This window comes from Mixophyes fleayi, chromosome 1 (genome assembly GCF_038048845.1).
Source record: "Mixophyes fleayi isolate aMixFle1 chromosome 1, aMixFle1.hap1, whole genome shotgun sequence".
Taxonomy (NCBI): domain Eukaryota; kingdom Metazoa; phylum Chordata; class Amphibia; order Anura; family Limnodynastidae; genus Mixophyes; species Mixophyes fleayi.
Genome location: NC_134402.1, coordinates 444,360,474 through 444,379,218, shown reverse-complemented (window position 1 = coordinate 444,379,218; position 18,745 = coordinate 444,360,474). Strand labels below are relative to the sequence as shown.

General features: G+C 43.0%; 1 protein-coding gene across 2 annotated transcripts in view; it reads right to left on the bottom strand.

Moving 5' to 3' along the window:
* Positions 1-1,571: 1,571 nt before the first annotated feature.
* The window catches only part of MYO5B (myosin VB), a 185,202-nt gene continuing 168,028 nt past the window's right edge, over positions 1,572-18,745 (bottom strand). Inside the window, exons 30-40 of one of the 2 annotated variants that reach the window (XM_075185734.1) lie at positions 17,875-17,952; positions 17,064-17,262; positions 14,695-14,788; positions 10,554-10,697; positions 8,963-9,114; positions 8,127-8,216; positions 7,575-7,725; positions 6,728-7,016; positions 5,284-5,458; positions 4,439-4,519; positions 1,572-3,336 (exon numbers count right to left, since the gene is read on the bottom strand). In XM_075185734.1, coding sequence (XP_075041835.1) covers positions 3,184-3,336; positions 4,439-4,519; positions 5,284-5,458; positions 6,728-7,016; positions 7,575-7,725; positions 8,127-8,216; positions 8,963-9,114; positions 10,554-10,697; positions 14,695-14,788; positions 17,064-17,262; positions 17,875-17,952 — 1,606 coding nt within the window. In that variant the 3' untranslated portion in view covers positions 1,572-3,183. The remainder of the gene's footprint in view (positions 3,337-4,438; positions 4,520-5,283; positions 5,459-6,727; positions 7,017-7,574; positions 7,726-8,126; positions 8,217-8,962; positions 9,115-10,553; positions 10,698-14,694; positions 14,789-17,063; positions 17,263-17,874; positions 17,953-18,745) is intronic. The other variant, XM_075185726.1, reaches the window with a different exon arrangement.

The window sequence follows — 18,745 nt, the reverse complement described above, 5'->3', positions numbered from 1 at the left end:
GAAAGTGACAGACATGGTTCAGTCACAGAACTGAGAGGAAAGTTACAGATATGGTTCAGTCAGAGAACTGAGAGGAAAGTGACAGACATGGTTCAGTCAGAGAACTGAGAGGAAAGTGACAGACAGGATTCAGTCAGAGAACTGTGAGGAAAGTGACAGACATGGTTCAGTCACAGAACCGAGAGGAAAGTGACAGACATGGTTCAGTCAGAGATCTGAGAGGAAAGTGACAGATATGGTTCAGTCAGAGAACTGAGAGGAAAGTGACAGATATGGTTCAGTCAGAGAACTGAGAGGAAAGTGACAGAGAGGATTCAGTTAGAGAACTGAGTGGAAAGTGACAGATGTGATTCAGTCAGAGAACTGAGAGGAAAGTGACAGATATGGTTCAGTCAGAGAACTGAGAGGAAAGTGACAGAGAGGATTCAGTTAGAGAACTGAGTGGAAAGTGACAGATGTGATTCAGTCAGAGAACTGTGAGGAAAGTGACAGACATGGTTCAGTCACAGAACCGAGAGGAAAGTGACAGACATGGTTCAGTCAGAGATCTGAGAGGAAAGTGACAGATTTGGTTCAGTCAGAGAACTGAGAGGAAAGTGACAGATTTGGTTCAGTCAGAGAACTGAGAGGAAAGTGACAGACATGGTTCAGTCACAGAACCGAGAGGAAAGTGACAGACATGGTTCAGTCACAGAACCGAGAGGAAAGTGACAGACATGGTTCAGTCAGAGAACTGTGAGGAAAGTGACAGACATGGTTCAGTCAGAGAGCTGAGAGGAAAGTGACAGACAGGATTCAGAGAACTGTGAGGAAAGTGACAGACATGGTTCAGTCAGAGAGCTGAGAGGAAAGTGACAGACATGGTTCAGTCACAGAACCGAGAGGAAAGTGACAGACATGGTTCAGTCACAGAACTGAGAGGAAAGTTACAGATATGGTTCAGTCAGAGAACTGAGAGGAAAGTGACAGATATGGTTCAGTCAGAGAACTGAGAGGAAAGTGACAGAGAGGATTCAGTTAGAGAACTGAGTGGAAAGTGACAGATGTGATTCAGTCAGAGAACTGTGAGGAAAGTGACAGACATGGTTCAGTCACAGAACCGAGAGGAAAGTGACAGACATGGTTCAGTCAGAGATCTGAGAGGAAAGTGACAGATTTGGTTCAGTCAGAGAACTGAGAGGAAAGTGACAGATATGGTTCAGTCAGAGAACTGAGAGGAAAGTGACAGAGAGGATTCAGTTAGAGAACTGAGTGGAAAGTGACAGATGTGATTCAGTCAGAGAACTGAGAGGAAAGTGACAGACAGGATTCAGTCAGAGATATGAGAGGAAAGTGACAGAGAGCAGGGACGTAACTATAGTGGGTGCCGGGGTTGCAATTGCTGTGGGGCCCCAGGGCTTGGGGGGCCACTGGGCACACAAATACATGGAGTTCTCTTAAAACTAGGATTGCTAACAGTCTGCCAGTGGAACCTGCATCCCTCTTTATTGTTGCCACTAATGTAAAAATTAATAGTAAAACCTAAGTCTTCTTATAGCAGTTTTAAATAAACATCACAAATCACTGCACGCTTTTTGCATAAAACATAAGGAATTTATTTCTCCTTTTACACACTGTGCAGATCTGCTCTTAGATGAAACATTGCATCTTTATGTCACAGACAAAAAGGAATAACGATATATACACCTAAACATATGTATTCTATGTATATTATAATGCTGTGTACATACAGAATTCCCTCGCAGTTAAAATTATTTTCATTACTTTTTTTTTTCTTAGACAGAATGAAAAAATCCTATTAATATACAGTATAATGAAGAGATCTGTGCTGTTCTGACAACGGTCACCTGACACATGGCTGCGGTCCTTATGATCGTGATGTCACTGGATCCCAATGAACCGATTGGCAGCATAAATATTGGTTCAGCCCATAAAATGTTGGCCACTGCCCTTGTCCTTTTATCCGGCATTCAATCTTTTCTAGAGCAGGGACCTTTTTGCAATTGTACAAGCGTTTACTGTGCAAATATTGTACAACACTCTCTAAAACAATGTCTGTCCTACCCGAGTTACAGAAGAATCCCCCCATCGTTTGGCAATGCATAGCTTGTAAATTAATGCTTGCAAAAACCAACCAAGCAGTCTAGTATTATTCATAATCAAACCAAAGGCTACAGAAGATTGTTTATTTCTATCAGGGTTCAAAATTATGCAAAATAGTGCTCAGTTGCTTTACAAAACATTTATATAAAAAATTAAATATAATAAATAGAGTACATTTTTGGGGCCATTGTTTAAGGGATTTAAACCTTTTTGTGGATTCTTATTACTGCATTAATCGCCATAGGTGGTGACAGATGATTGTGTAAGTAATATTTTCTGTCAATTATTTTAATAATAATAATAGACGGTAATATTTCCCCTATTCCGCAAGATATAAAGAATCAGATATTTTGTCTGAAGAAGACAATTATGAGCTAATGTTCCTAATACTGTACATTACAAGGATAATGAGCATACATTACACCGCACAGATTGCCCATGTGACATTTTATACATTTATCTAGATTAGCGCATATGTTATGCTATATAATACAGTGATGATGTCATAGTTGTCTGATTATAACCAATTACTAAAGTAGCGATACTCTCCAATTATAACATTATTATAGAACACACACAGGACATTATTGATTATTGAACTATATTGTGCCTTGTTAATATCTCCCTACAAATACTGTGCTGCATCAGATAAATAGTGTTTTCATGTTTCAGTGTTGTGTTATCATTGTAAGATATAAAACAATTCCCAACGCTTCCAAAAGCAGGCGGTAGAGTCAGCTGATTACTTTTTTTTAATCTGCTATTATAATTTCTGTAAAATTATTCATAGTTAATATATAACACAGACACAGGATATTACTTTTTATACAATAGTTTTTTTCCATCAGTTAGTTTAGTGCATCAAGGAAATCACTGCGACGATGTAAACGTTGGCTAATCTTTCCAAGGACGTGAGATTGTGTTTTCTTTAAAAAATAAAACTTTTCATTCCATAGAAGTCTTTAAGAGAGGGATAAAATACAATGCAGGATCAGTGCAGATTAGATTTGTCCTCAAATTTAATATATCTATAATATTTTCTTCTTCTTGCTGGATTATTATTTTTTTTAAGAAGTTTTTTCAAACTTTGTTGAGGAAATCAAGGCGTAGAACGTCCGGTATATGCACAGTGTCCAAGGTGATCAACGATGGGTTGAAAGGGAATAAAACAGGGAACATGTACTTAGAATCTAGGAGAAGATGGGAAGGATCTTTCCGGTCACGTAAATTAGCCTGCAAAATAAATAAAATAAAAGGTTGATGAGAATTGCACGGGTGCAGGTAGGAGAAATGTGCAGGAACAGAGTTTTACTAAGAAACTTCTGGCAGTCACAGGGTCCTCCAAAGAATATGTCCACTTTTGGACAAACGCCATCATTAGATGGTGGACTTCAGTGGGGATCTCGTCTGACAACTCAACTGTCGCCTAAACTGAGTCACTGTAGCGCTATCAGCAGAGAGAACTGCCCGGATTGGAGGTGTGTAGAGAATATGGCATGTCATTGGTCAGTCAAGGGCCACACCACCCTAGCACACTGGATGGCTAGGACAGAAGTCAGGAAGCCAATGCACCATAAACATGACTCCTAATTTTCTACTGATGTTAATGGATGGACATCTTCCCTGACACCTTTAAAATCTTACTAGCTACTAAATCTGACAGGATGGGTCCCAAATTATTTTGTCCACTCCTGCTCAAGGTTTACGGCCCCTCTCTTCTGCATCCTATCCAATGCACAGGTTAGGATTAAATCCCCTTAATATCAATTTGTAAAATATAGTTCTCTGTTTCCCTTTAGATTGTAAGCTCTTGTGAGCAGGGCCCTCTTCCCTCCTGTTCTCATTATCTGTAACTTTGCTTACCAACTACACTGTACACCTCCTCCTTGGGCACTCTGCCCATAGACTCCACTACTCCATTGTCTTCACACCTCTTTCAGTGGCTCTAAACCTGTTAGTTGTGCCCACGCTAATGGGGACAGGATTCAGCCTGCGCCGAATAGACCCCTGGCACCCCAGTAGGCTGTGTTAAGAGTTGTAGTGTCATGCTTATCTCCATGAGTTTGTGGGTGATTTGCATTGAGCTTTCATTACTGTTATAGTCCACTGAGATGGACTTGATTATAAGCATACCACTCCACTGGGAGACAACAGCGTTGGACAAATTTAGTCTGAATGCCGGACATCCACATATAGAGCATAACAGGAATCAAAGCTGAAGTTTTGCCCGTCATTGCCGAGACGTATCACTGATTGTCTGGCAGCATAGGGCATATTCAGGGATATCTTTAGTTATCACTCTGAGGCCATTTAAATACTGTGGTTTGTGGCTTACCTGAATACGCCTGATAAAGGCGACCGTCACACGTTCCTCAAACTCATTCACTGGTGTGTACAGGTTCAGAATTTTTACAATCTGTCAAGACAAGAACATGAATCAGTGCTGGACTGGACTATGCAGACTCTTCCTTAATAAATCCAGTTACAAAGGCCAATTTTACAGTCAAAAATAAAATACTTCATGTAGGACATGTTTTATATTATATACACACAATAACCTACAATATACAGACTACAGACTTATATGATGATGATTTTGTGTCACCATCACCCTGTAATGTTTAATATTTCTACTGTAACGTTCCAATATACAGATGGAATAAGTTTAATGTAAACCAATAATACAACCTGGCTGCACGTGCTGTGGTACATGTGATTGCTGCATGTAAGCGCTTCAGTGAGAAGCCCTGCTGGAGTAACACTGTTACCCCTGGCACCAGGGGGATCATCCTTGGACAGCCAAGCTTAGGGGTGCATGATAGGTTGACCAGGTTTAGAGTATAAATGGGGGATGGGCTTATAGCCAGTCATCTGTCCAAGTCCTGCAATGTATAACGTCAACTACACGCCGGACACTCAGCGTTTAACGTGCGGTGTTTAACATGCCATGAAACACTGCAGGATAAAAGGTGGGCACCTCTGTTATGTGATAACAATCTTACCTCTTCAGTGAGACGCTCTTCATGGTTGAGAGGAGACAGGGGTATGCTTATTGTGACAGGGAGGGAGGGGGATGGGGATGAAATACAATTATTTGCACAGTATTTACAGTGCGTTATGCTTTGGGCAATATTTAGTGCGCATGGCTAATGACAGCATTATCCAGTCTCAGTAACTCACCTGCTGTGTAGTAAGAGCGGTGCACAGGGAGCAGATGGCATCTGAATCGTCATCGGTTTTCTTTTTTAGCTGTAGGAGTTGTGCCGCGTGGATCAGGGGCTCCATTGTCTGCGCCGCTCCGCTATTGTGCAGATTCTTCCCCCTCAGCCACTCCTCGAGCTGGCTGATGTTATACCTGCACATGGCACAAAGACGAGAGTAAGAAATGGGGCATAGAGAGCATCACAAGGGCACAGTGTCTGCTCTGACACATAGACTAGGGTCAATTTATTAGCAGCCAATTAACCTACCAGTATGTTTTTGGAGTGTGGGAGGAAATCGGAGCACCCGGAGGAAACCCACGCAAACACGGGGAGAACATACAAACTCCTCACAGATAAGGCCATAGTCGGGAATTGAACTCATGACCCCAGTGCTGTAAGGAGGGCTAACCACTAAGCCACCGTTAGTATTGGTGTATGTCAGAAACGACTAGTGCCTTAAGGTGGTTATGTGATCTCCATCCACAAACTGGAGACCTAAACTAATTTAACAGAGCGCTATACAATTCAGTTATTTTATGTGTGTCTGGATCCACTGTCACCCACATGTAATTTAACATCTGACCTGAGTCAAGGTAGGGGGAAGGCATCACCTTGACAACTGCATTGCTTGAAAGCCACCAAGGGTTCATCTGTTGTGTCTGTGTCCTGTGGAATCTGTCCCAATGCAGCTATTTGTCAATCACAGATTACTGTAAAATGTGTTTAAACCCCAATTTTAGATTGTATCTCCATGTGCCTGCCCTCAGAGCTGATGCTAACCATTATTAGGTGATATTCTGGTGTTTAAAGCTCTCTTGGTTTAAACGAGGTTTGCCTTCTTCCAAACCTAGGGGAGAAATTAACTGCACATGTGCATAAAGTCCATGTTCATTGGCCCAGTCAAACCTAGTCCTGATTGGTTGGGCTCATTGCAGTCTCCCCCCTCTCCCAGATTGACTGCTTAAACATCCACTAGTATTGGTGCAGTATGTCAAGTGCTTATTTATGATAAGGATAGACCCATATAAATGGTACACGTTGATATTTTTCAAGAATGATATACGTGCATTAATAACAGTACAATGCAATTAAGCTTTTAATGGCTATATCGGTAAGGTTAGCGTTTTCAAACACATGCAGGACAGCTGCACTTTAACACTACCCTGGGCCTATGGTAGTTGTAATCAGTCATTGACATACATGGGGTATGAAAGAACAAACCCAATTCTGAAGAAGAATAGCCAGGAAACCTTACAACTGGTCTGGATTGTAGAAGAACCAAATTTTACAGGGTACACAAATCATGCGGGTGCAATGTGGAGTAATACAGTGTAATATGTACAAATAATGCAGATTGTCCAGGTTTAGGCAGAGGTCTAGCATACCAAGCGGTACATTGCATGAATCTATCGGGTCATTACCTGAGCTGCATGCCGGTGCTCCAGGAACAGATGTCTTTCCGCAGCAGGAGGTTGTTCAGTGCCACAGCGTTGATCATGTAGAAAAGCTGCTTGAAGACTTGTTGTATTATCTCCGGGTCCAGCCCGTGCTCACACATAGTGTTGTTAAAGATGTTCAGCTGACGGATGACCGCTTCCAGGCTGTACGAGTTGTCACCACCGTCCACCATGCTTGAAGACCTCTTACGATAACCGGTTGGCTTCACCCCCGACAGGCCCTGGATGCTTTCATTTTCCAACATAGCCGAAACTGCCAAGGAAGAAAAGTTTTAAGAATGATTGCGGAAACCTCTAGCCAGCCAATCATGACGTACAGAGCTGGAGGTAATGGAACCAACATGCAGGGAAACTTCTTTTGCAATAAACTCAAAAACCCACTCTGAGAGACTAATGTACAGCTGGCATTTAGCTGCCCCAATCTGAATATATAGGTACCAAGACATTTCTAAAACAAAAGTTCCTTTAATTGTTTATTTAGTGCTCCACAAGGTTTAATGTATATCCAATAGCAGGTAGGATTGCAAAACTGCTAGTCAATATTTATCCAAAATGAATTTTCATTTACTATACAGAGAAGATTCCAAAAGATTCCAAAATACTAAAAGTCTATCATTTTACAGCTGTACCCATCACCAAAACATAGCGGGCCTCATTTTCCAAGTGTCTATTATTATTAGACAATCACTGAAAGATATCTCACAGATCTGTATCTGTTATAAAGTAAAATAAACTTATAACATTTTAAAATAGTTGTTCTCCAGTCTAGGGGCAATGGTCAGCCTGTCCCAGATCAGTGCCATCTTCTTACCTATCATCGGCTGCAGAAGTCCTTCCATGATCTTTATTAGCTGCTGGTAGATCTGGATGGACAAGTCACTGAGGACCTGCCGGTACTCGGTGAGGTCAAAGTTACGGAGACAATGCTCATTCTGTTTGGAAGAATTACTGTTCAAGAACCCCTGGAAATAAAGAAGATAAACATTTCAGTTTCACCAAGATTGAATTTTTAAGAACATAAACTGGACGTCTGTAAATCGATGACCTCAGTGCTGAAGTGCATTGTGACTCCATACATAGTAAGCTAAAAACGTCATTCAGCGATACCGGCATAGTGGATATTAGCTTGTGGTCATATGTGAAAATGTGAGGTGCGTTGGCACGCTCTAGTTTTAGTGTGTAGGGTATACAGCCGGCAGAGACAGACCGGGGCCTGTTTAAATTAGTTTCATCTATAAAAGTGAGTAGTCCAGACCATCATGAATAAAGGACCATATGACAAGTTACAAGCTACGTATATATTACATGACTCTAGTTGAATATACAGAGGGCAATTTCTGAACCTGTGTAGGTGAACACTCACCTCATCACCGCTGTATTGCTTCAAACAGTGGAGGAGACGGCTGGAGTTTGAGAGCCAGAATGACGTAATTTGGAAGTCGTCGGTTTGTTTCTGGCAAGAACAGAGAAACAGCGTAAATAAAAGTATTTGTCTGTGATACTATATAATGTTTTGAACCAAAATAGTACTAAATTGCCAAGTCAGACGATTATCCAGAAACAATCACCTGGACTGACCAACGGATGAGGGTTGTGTCATTAGACAGTGTTGTGTAGGCTGAACCAATATTAAGAATGCAGTCAATGCAGAACTAGTGACAACATTGAGACATAAGATGCTATTTGTCCTTAGTGAATTAATCAATCATTAATATTGGTTCATCCACAAAATGGTTTACACCAACATAGGTGACCAACAGATTATAAAATAAAACTCATTATTGCTGCATCAATGTTACTCGATCAGAAGTACAAAGTGCAGATTTCACTGCTGTGCGTTTCCTTAATAAGGATTCAGCAAGGCTCCTTTGACCTAAAATACGTGCTTTAAGATACGTTATATATTCAACAGTCATTTCACCAGTTACAACATATCATGAATATTTAATGTGTGCACGTGTCTGATAACAGATTCCCTTTAAATGCCTTGTTGTCTATCCTGTGATGTTGCGCGGCTATGCCAGTTATAACGATAACTTTGTGGCTAAACGATGGAATTAGTGAAGACATTTTGTTCCAATGTAACAGTTGACAAAAGCTATTTTGTACACAAAATACAACTTTGGAGCCATTTATATTACAAGCGTTTTGTACACAAACAAACTTATAGTATAAGACCGTTAAGAACTCTGACCGTACCTTTAGCGCCTTCTTAATGCCGTTGATGGTGGAGGTGAGGAGCGAATGCACCTTTTGGTCATCATTGACATAGTCTGCATGTCTGATACACATAAAGAGGATGTACGCAGGCAGACACGGCACCGATGTGGAGATCAGCTGTGGTTTCAGATCTAAGAGGAATAAAGCAATTAATGTAACACTATATACTTGTCGTGATTTCATGTCATGAGCCGGACCGATATCCCCTGTATCTATCATACACATTTCAATAAAAAGTGCACAAAGAAGATGTATAGTTACATTTATTATGATGGGAGGAAATTGCTATACTGCGTGAATGGACTGAAAGCTAAATATACTGTAAGGTATAGACCACAATGCCCTCTAGTGGCTAAACTGTCACGGAGAGAAGCTAGATTAGTTTCCTAACATGCAATCATTTCTGACCAATGGATGGTCATCTTTGTTTTATTCAGTAAGATGAGTCTTACAAAACAGATATGGGGACCTTATCTGGTGCAAAATAACAAATGTATTGTAGCCCACAGCAACTAAGCGGATTCAATCTACCTTGATGTAATGAGATCGAAGCATCGAAGGTGAGGAGAGATACGACGGTATGGGAATAAAATAATAGCAGCCTCCTCAATGACCGAGGCTGCGATCGTGCAACCCAATCCGTCGGATCCCTCTGGGCTGCTCCACTTAACAAATGGAGCGGAGATGAAAGTTATGGCAGAGTTCTTCTTTAAAAGGATTCTAACCACGCAATGTTTCGTTTCTTTGTATTGTGTCCAGCAAAGTAAATGTGCAAATACTGTCCATATTTTTATGCTCAGCAGAGACAGAGAGTTGTTTAAAAACTGTCCGCTGCCGTCAGTGGTCCCCTATGCTCCTTATACTCTCCCAACCACCTTCTTCCCTGCTAAACTAATGTTTAGTAAGAAAGTACTTCCAGGTGCAAGGGTAGCAGAACATTTTGACACACACATAGGAGAAGGTCTTATCTGGAAAGACAACAATGTTGGTGCTCCAAGTGTTTAATAGCTGTTCATAGCAGTGACTGTCGCAGAATGTAGAGAAAGCCTTACTGCATAAATAGTGATAGGAATTTAAAAATTAAGTCAGCGTATCCTCCACTAATAAATACAGGAGTATGGCTCCAGTTTGGTATGTTATTTATAATATCAGACTCAGCGAAACAGCTAAAATCTGGCGCAAAATCTATGCTAAGGCCTCTCTACCCCCAGAAGCTGCATAAATAGCTGTTCTTCATCTACAGGGTTCCGTCATAGAGTCCATTCTCCCAAGAGCGGTCAATGTGCTGCGAATTGACTCATTTAATCTGATAGTCAATTACGCAGCTCCTGTGGCCACACTGCGATCCTGCCTGATTCCAGGTTAGCTGCTGGGGCACAAACAGGACCTGAGACAGACAGGGGCCGATGTCTGGGGACCTCTGCCTGGTCTCAATTGTGACCACTGCGATCCCTCATCTACACCGGAGAGCAGACCCTGGAATTCCCAGAAACATTTTATACAAGCCCTCAGAGACTGTAATAATGGAATCACACAGGTTCTACCAGCACGAAACAGGGACAATCCTGACCTAAAATGAGGTTTCTGATGAGGAGGGGCTCATCTTCCTTATAATACTCCAGCATCCCCTGGAAGTCCTTCTCGATCCTCTGCACCGTCACCTGCCGGGTGAGCTCAGGCCGCATCCTCTCTGGCTGGATGATTTCTGGAGCTCCTGCCATAAAATAAACAGGAGATATTTACAATGTTTGTGTCCTGGAGGGATCTGGGATGAGATTCAATGTAATCAATTCTCTTTGACCATTATAAGCCCAATGGTGTACTGGCAGGTCCACAAATTATAATAACTAGGGAGTGATGTCTGCTGGGTAATGTTAGATGTGCGGTGTCAAACATCTGGATGTAAACAGACAAACGTAAAGTTACAGGACTATATTTACGGTCACAAACGCTTAACTCATGTAAATGATGTAAAATGAGTCTATATAAAGTTCTGGTCACTTATTTGCTCTCCACTACAGTACATCATTCATTGTGGTAAATGATGATAGGAATATTTCTAAATTCACAATGCCAAACTTCTATGTTTATTTATACGGAGCCCTGAATAATTCAGTGATTAAAGGCAGAAGCCTCATGGTCATACACAGTGCACACCGGTCATGGTCATACACAGTGTACCGGTCATGGTCATACACAGTGCACACCGGTCATGGTCATACACAGTGCACACCGGTCATGGTCATACACAGTGCACACCGGTCATGGTCATACACAGTGCACACCGGTCATGGTCATACACAGTGCACACCGGTCATGGTCATACACAGTGCACACCGGTCATGGTCATACACAGTGCACCGGTCATGGTCATACACAGTGCACACCGGTCATGGTCATACACAGTGTATACCGGTCATGGTCATACACAGTGTATACCGGTCATGGTCATACACAGTGCACACCGGTCATGGTCATACACAGTGCACACCGGTCATGGTCATACACAGTGCACACCGGTCATGGTCATACACAGTGTATACCGGTCATGGTCATACACAGTCCACACCGGTCATGGTCATACACAGTGCACACCGGTCATGGTCATACACAGTGCACACCGGTCATGGTCATACACAGTGCACCGGTCATGGTCATACACAGTGTATACCGGTCATGGTCATACACAGCGCATACCGGTCATGGTCATACACAGCGCACTGGTCATGGTCATACACAGTGCACACCGGTCATGGTCATACACAGTGCACACCGGTCATGGTCATACACAGTGCACACCGGTCATGGTCATACACAGTGTACCGGTCATGGTCATACACAGTGCACACCGGTCATGGTCATACACAGTGTATACCGGTCATGGTCACACAATGTATACCGGTCATGGTCATACACAGTCCACACCGGTCATGGTCATACACAGTGCACACCGGTCATGGTCATACACAGTGCACACCGGTCATGGTCATACACAGTGCACCGGTCATGGTCATACACAGCGCATACCGGTCATGGTCATACACAGCGCATACCGGTCATGGTCATACACAGCGCACTGGTCATGGTCATACACAGTGCACACCGGTCATGGTCATACACAGTGCACACCGGTCATGGTCATACACAGTGTACCGGTCATGGTCATACACAGTGCACACCGGTCATGGTCATACACAGTGCACACCGGTCATGGTCATACACAGTGTATACCGGTCATGGTCACACAATGTATACCGGTCATGGTCACACACAATGTATACCGGTCATGGTCATACACAGTGTATACCGGTCATGGTCATACACAGTGCACAGCGGTCATGGTCATACACAGTGCACCGGTCATGGTCATACACAGTGCACACCGGTCATGGTCATACACAGTGCACACCGGTCATACACAGTGCACCGGTCATGGTCATACACAGTGCACACCGGTCATACACAGTGCACACCGGTCATGGTCATACACAGTGCACACCGGTCATGGTCATACACAGTGCACACCGGTCATGGTCATACACAGCGCACACCGGTCATGGTCATACACAGCGCACACCGGTCATGGTCATACACAGTGCACACCGGTCATGGTCATACACAGTGCACCGGTCATGGTCATACACAGTGCACACCGGTCATGGTCATACACAGTGCACACCGGTCATGGTCATACACAGTGCACCGGTCATGGTCATACACAGCGCACACCGGTCATGGTCATACACAGTGCACACCGGTCATGGTCATACACAGTGCACACCGGTCATGGTCATACACAGTGCACACCGGTCATGGTCATACACAGTGTACCGGTCATGGTCATACACAGTGCACACCGGTCATGGTCATACACAGTGCACACCGGTCATGGTCATACACAGTGCACACCGGTCATGGTCATACACAGTGCACACCGGTCATGGTCATACACAGTGCACACCGGTCATGGTCATACACAGCGCACACCGGTCATGGTCATACACAGCGCACACCGGTCATGGTCATACACAGCGCACACCGGTCATGGTCATACACAGCGCACACCGGTCATGGTCATACACAGCGCACACCGGTCATGGTCATACACAGCGCACACCGGTCATGGTCATACACAGCGTACCGGTCATGGTCATACACAGTGCACACCGGTCATGGTCATACACAGTGCACACCGGTCATGGTCATACACAGTGCACACCGGTCATGGTCATACACAGTGCACACCGGTCATGGTCATACACAGTGCACACCGGTCATGGTCATACACAGTGCACACCGGTCATGGTCATACACAGTGCACACCGGTCATGGTCATACACAGTGCACACCGGTCATGGTCATACACAGTGCACACCGGTCATGGTCATACACAGTGCACACCGGTCATGGTCATACACAGTGCACACCGGTCATGGTCATACACAGTGCACACCGGTCATGGTCATACACAGTGCACACCGGTCATGGTCATACACAGTGCACACCGGTCATGGTCATACACAGCGCACCGGTCATGGTCATACACAGTGCACACCGGTCATGGTCATACACAGTGCACACCGGTCATGGTCATACACAGCGCACCGGTCATGGTCATACACAGTGCACACCGGTCATGGTCATACACAGCGCACCGGTCATGGTCATACACAGCGCACCGGTCATGGTCATACACAGTGCACACCGGTCATGGTCATACACAGTGCACACCTGTCATGGTCATACACAGTGCACACCGGTCATGGTCATACACAGTGCACACCGGTCATGGTCATACACAGCGCACACCGGTCATGATCATACACAGCGCACACCGGTCATGGTCATACACAGCGCACACCGGTCATGGTCATACACAGCGCACACCGGTCATGGTCATACACAGCGCACACCGGTCATGGTCATACACAGCGCACACCGGTCATGGTCATACACAGCGCACACCGGTCATGGTCATACACAGCGCACACCGGTCATGGTCATACACAGCGCACACCGGTCATGGTCATACACAGCGCACACCGGTCATGGTCATACACAGCGCACACCGGTCATGGTCATACACAGCGCACACCGGTCATGGTCATACACAGCGCACACCGGTCATGGTCATACACAGCGCACACCGGTCATGGTCATACACAGCGCACACCGGTCATGGTCATACACAGCGCACACCGGTCATGGTCATACACAGCGCACACCGGTCATGGTCATACACAGCGCACACCGGTCATGGTCATACACAGCGCACACCGGTCATGGTCATACACAGTGTACCGGTCATGGTCATACACAGCGCACACCGGTCATGGTCATACACAGCGCACACCGGTCATGGTCATACACAGCGCACACCGGTCATGGTCATACACAGCGCACACTGGTCATGGTCATACACAGCGCACACCGGTCATGGTCATACACAGCGCACACCGGTCATGGTCATACACAGCGCACACCGGTCATGGTCATACACAGCGCACACCGGTCATGGTCATACACAGCGCACACCGGTCATGGTCATACACAGCGCACACCGGTCATGGTCATACACAGCGCACACCGGTCATGGTCATACACAGCGCACACCGGTCATGGTCATACACAGTGTACCGGTCATGGTCATACACAGCGCACACCGGTCATGGTCATACACAGTGCACACCGGTCATGGTCATACACAATACCTTCAGAGTCCTGAGTCTTCTTCAGATAAAGCTTCAGTTGTTTTTTCAACTTCTTCTCATTCTTTTCTGATTTCTCCAACAATTCTTTAAGGTCCTATTAACAAATTGTGAATACATTTAAAAGTCTGCTTTCTTGTTTATCTGGTTTGAAAGACGCAAAGTGAAAATATCCTAATTACAGTGAAAAAAAAACATACTATCATCATGATCACCATTTATTGTTATAGCACCACTAATTCCGCAGCGCTGTACAGAGAACTCACTCACATCAGTCCCTGCCCCATTGGAGCTTACAATCTAAATTCCCTAACACACACATACAGACAGATTCAGTATATTACACAGTCCTATTCAGTGTATTACACAACCTGATATACTATATTAAACAACCCAATTCCGTATACTACACAGCCCGATTCCGTGTATTACACAACTTGATATACTATATTAAACATCCTGATTCCGTGTATTACACAACCTGATATACTATATTAAACATCCTGATTCCGTGTATTACACAACTTGATATACTATATTAAATAACCCGATTCAGTGTATTACACAACTTGATATACTATATTAAACAACCCGATTCAGTGTATTACACAACTTGATATACTATATTAAATAACCCGATTCAGTGTAATACACAACCTGATATACTATATTAAACATCCAGATAACGTGTATTACACAACTTGATATACTATATTAAACAACCCGATTCAGTGTATTACACAATATACAACATTGATCAATAACATCATTTCTATTATATATCAGCATCATGGAAAACTGTCTGGTAAAAATATAAACCATCTACTGCCGATATCACAGAACCCTGTGATAAGTACTAACAATTCCTGCATTGGAACCACGTTGACCTTTTTGAGCCGTCCCATCATACAGATAACGGTACAGAAGCGAAGCTATTTATGTTTTAACATATACCTGAACATTGCAGTTAAATTATTCCATTAAATACATTGAGTTTTTACCAGATCTGTTATATTGCGTAAAATTGTTCCGTAACCTGCAGATAAAGTTTAGTCAGTGACTATTAGATTTCTTAGAGAGACAGTGAGTCATTAAACAATAATAAACAAAAATAATGTGAAAGCTTTAAGGATATTCCACTTTAACCAATATAAGAGGTATTTTGATAGACATATTAATGCAATCTTATTTAAGGCCCAAAAATGATTCTCATTATGTAGAATGGGCGTAGCAAATAAGATCTGTCTGTTTAGATCATCAGCTCATATGGTCTCTGTTTATACCTCTCATCTTGTGTGTGTTTATCGCCTGTGATTTTAGTTGCATCTTAGGGGCCTGATTCATTAAGGATCTTAACTGAAGAAACTTCTTAATTCAGTCTCCTGGACAAAACCATGTTACAATGCAAGGGGTGCAAATTAGTATTCTGTTTTGCACATAAGTTAAATACTGTCTGTTTTTTCATGTAGCACACAAATACTTGATAGCTTATTTGTACACTGAAATTTAAAGTTGATATTTGTGTGCTACATGAAAAAACAGTCAGTATTTAACTTATGTGCAAAACAGAATACTAAGCTGCACACCTTGCATTGTAACATGGTTTTGTCCAGGAGACTGAATTAAGAAGTTTCTTCAGTTAAGATCCTTAATGAATCAGGCCCCAGTTCCACAATTTACACAGCGCTGCTGTATGTTGGCGCTCAATAAATAATGAATTACAGTAACTCTTTGCAGTAACAACCCTCGGTGACTGATACCTAGAAGGGAGCAAGAGGATTTTTCGATATGTACAGAAGAGCCGCCTGTTGGTCATCAGTGGTACTGCAAGAGCAGTGTTTAATTTCTTGTTTTTAAAGGGCCTTTGCAGAACAATATTTTTAAAGCCGCCCCACACCCCCTTGACTCCACTAACTCTAATGGGCGTATTCAATTGTTGCTCCGGCCGCCGGAAGAACGAGCGCGTTAAAACTATTACCGTTTATACGGTAAACTTGCGCTTAAAACCGTTTATACGGTAATTACTCGCTGAATTTCATCTCGCAGCTCCCTGAGCTGTGAAATTCAGCAAGTAAACTACCGTATTAACGGTTTTAAGCGCAAGTTTACCGTATAAACGGTAATAGTTTTAACGCGCTAGTTTATTTTGCGGTCCGGAGCAACAATTGAATACCCCCCTAAGTGTGTGTTTTCCTCCTCTGGGACCCCCATCATCTGCACTGTAGGGGTCTTAGATTGCAGATGTTAAATTCGCTATTAGCTAGTGACATTAATGTGATAAGGTGCATTCTAACAATTATTGCACTATAAATGTTACTCAAGCGGCTGATTGCACTCGGCGTAGCGGCCTCTGATCGCCATTTGCCTCTTACCAGATTCTCGTTGGTGAGCCGGGTGATTTCGTACTGAATTCCGAACTCCACCTGCGCCTCCGGCGAGAGCTGCATGGCCTGTAACATGATCTGCTGCTGATTCTCCAGCTCCTCCTTCAGAGATTCGATTTGAGCCGTCAGTGCCTCAACCTCATCTTCGTGCTGCCTGCTCTGTGCCTGCAGCTGTGCCTCCAGAAGCCTGCAAGGTGGAGACCGACATTCAGTAATAACCACGAATATACAATGCTTGCAATAAAGGGACAAGTAGGTTTTTGTGTTTAGCAATTTAGTGAGTCATATTGGTTACCACTGAGGGTTGGTTGTTCCCTCCGACAACTAATAGACTAACCAGTAATCATTCCGCTTTATTATGTCCCCATTGTTATATATTTTAATAATATACATCATATTTACACAATAGAAAATTTGTTAAAAGGATATACATATTGCAACTTCATATAACTTTATTTTGTGGCTTGTATATCTCCTCTTACAACTTTTAATAATTGTGGCTTTTTTTTCTGTATCCAATGCATAGATCAGAGCTCATCTATCTAAGGGCAGTGGAAACAAACAGTTCTGTCTTGTTGTTGTTAAAGGTCTTAATGAAAATTACAGAAGGAGGCCAAAAAAAAGTTAAAGCATTGTAAAAACCAATATGTTAAAGTTAAAAATACGAAGGTGGACAATCTTTTTAAAGGTATCACTAAAGATCCATGGAAAAATTTAAAGAGTAGATTACAAGTGAACAAATTAGTGACAGATGAGAACGCAGATGGCGTTGGAGGTAGAGTAGGAAAGGACAGACAACCTGGCCACTTGCTTTAACCCTTGGTAAGCCAGGCCCAGCTCACCGTCTTCATTCAGATACCCCCAGTCCTCAGTCTTTCTAGAGAGAAAAGGACAGATAAAAAGGAAACAAAAGAAAAGAGTTGGAGAGGAAGACAGCAAATCAAAAGAAACAGTTCAGAGGAAAGGGAGCGCTGAGAATCTAGCTCATTCCCGATGTAAATAGTCTATAAGATAAATAGTACCCTATATGCACACTATACGGAGGACTGTCCCTAGCTAATCTGTGACAGTAACAGAAATGGGACCCTTCTCACCCTATATATGATCAGTATACACTGATAAAATGATCAATGTCCATGAAGAATCACTAATATTCTAAACCACTGGTTCCTAGTGAATTTTCTCTACAGTAATGCACTATGAGGTACGAGGATTCATATACAGGGGTGGGATCAGTGATGTCACAGCAGCTCAAGTGACTGGATTCTCAGTTTGTTTCACCAAGGAGGAGCTTTCAGCTGTCTGTAATGGAGTGTTGAGCAAATACTTGTATATTATCTTCACGGTATATAATGTCAATATTGGGGTTTATTGACATTTAGAGCCCAGTCTCACATCGTGCACAGTGTTAGCAGCTCAGACGTAGGTAGCGGACAGCCCATAAAACATACTTAATGGATGAGTTGTGCCCACTGTCCAGAGGTAACTACAAAAATGAGATTTCCCTCTAGAGAAAAGCTGAATGGAGCATAGGAAAGAACAGAACAGAATAGCACAAGGGCATTCAAAGTGTTAAAGAAGAACCCTCAACTTCATTGATTTTTAAGGCCTATTAATTAAGTTACAAATAAAACCAGACATTTACTTTTGAAGCCCACTATAGTAAACAT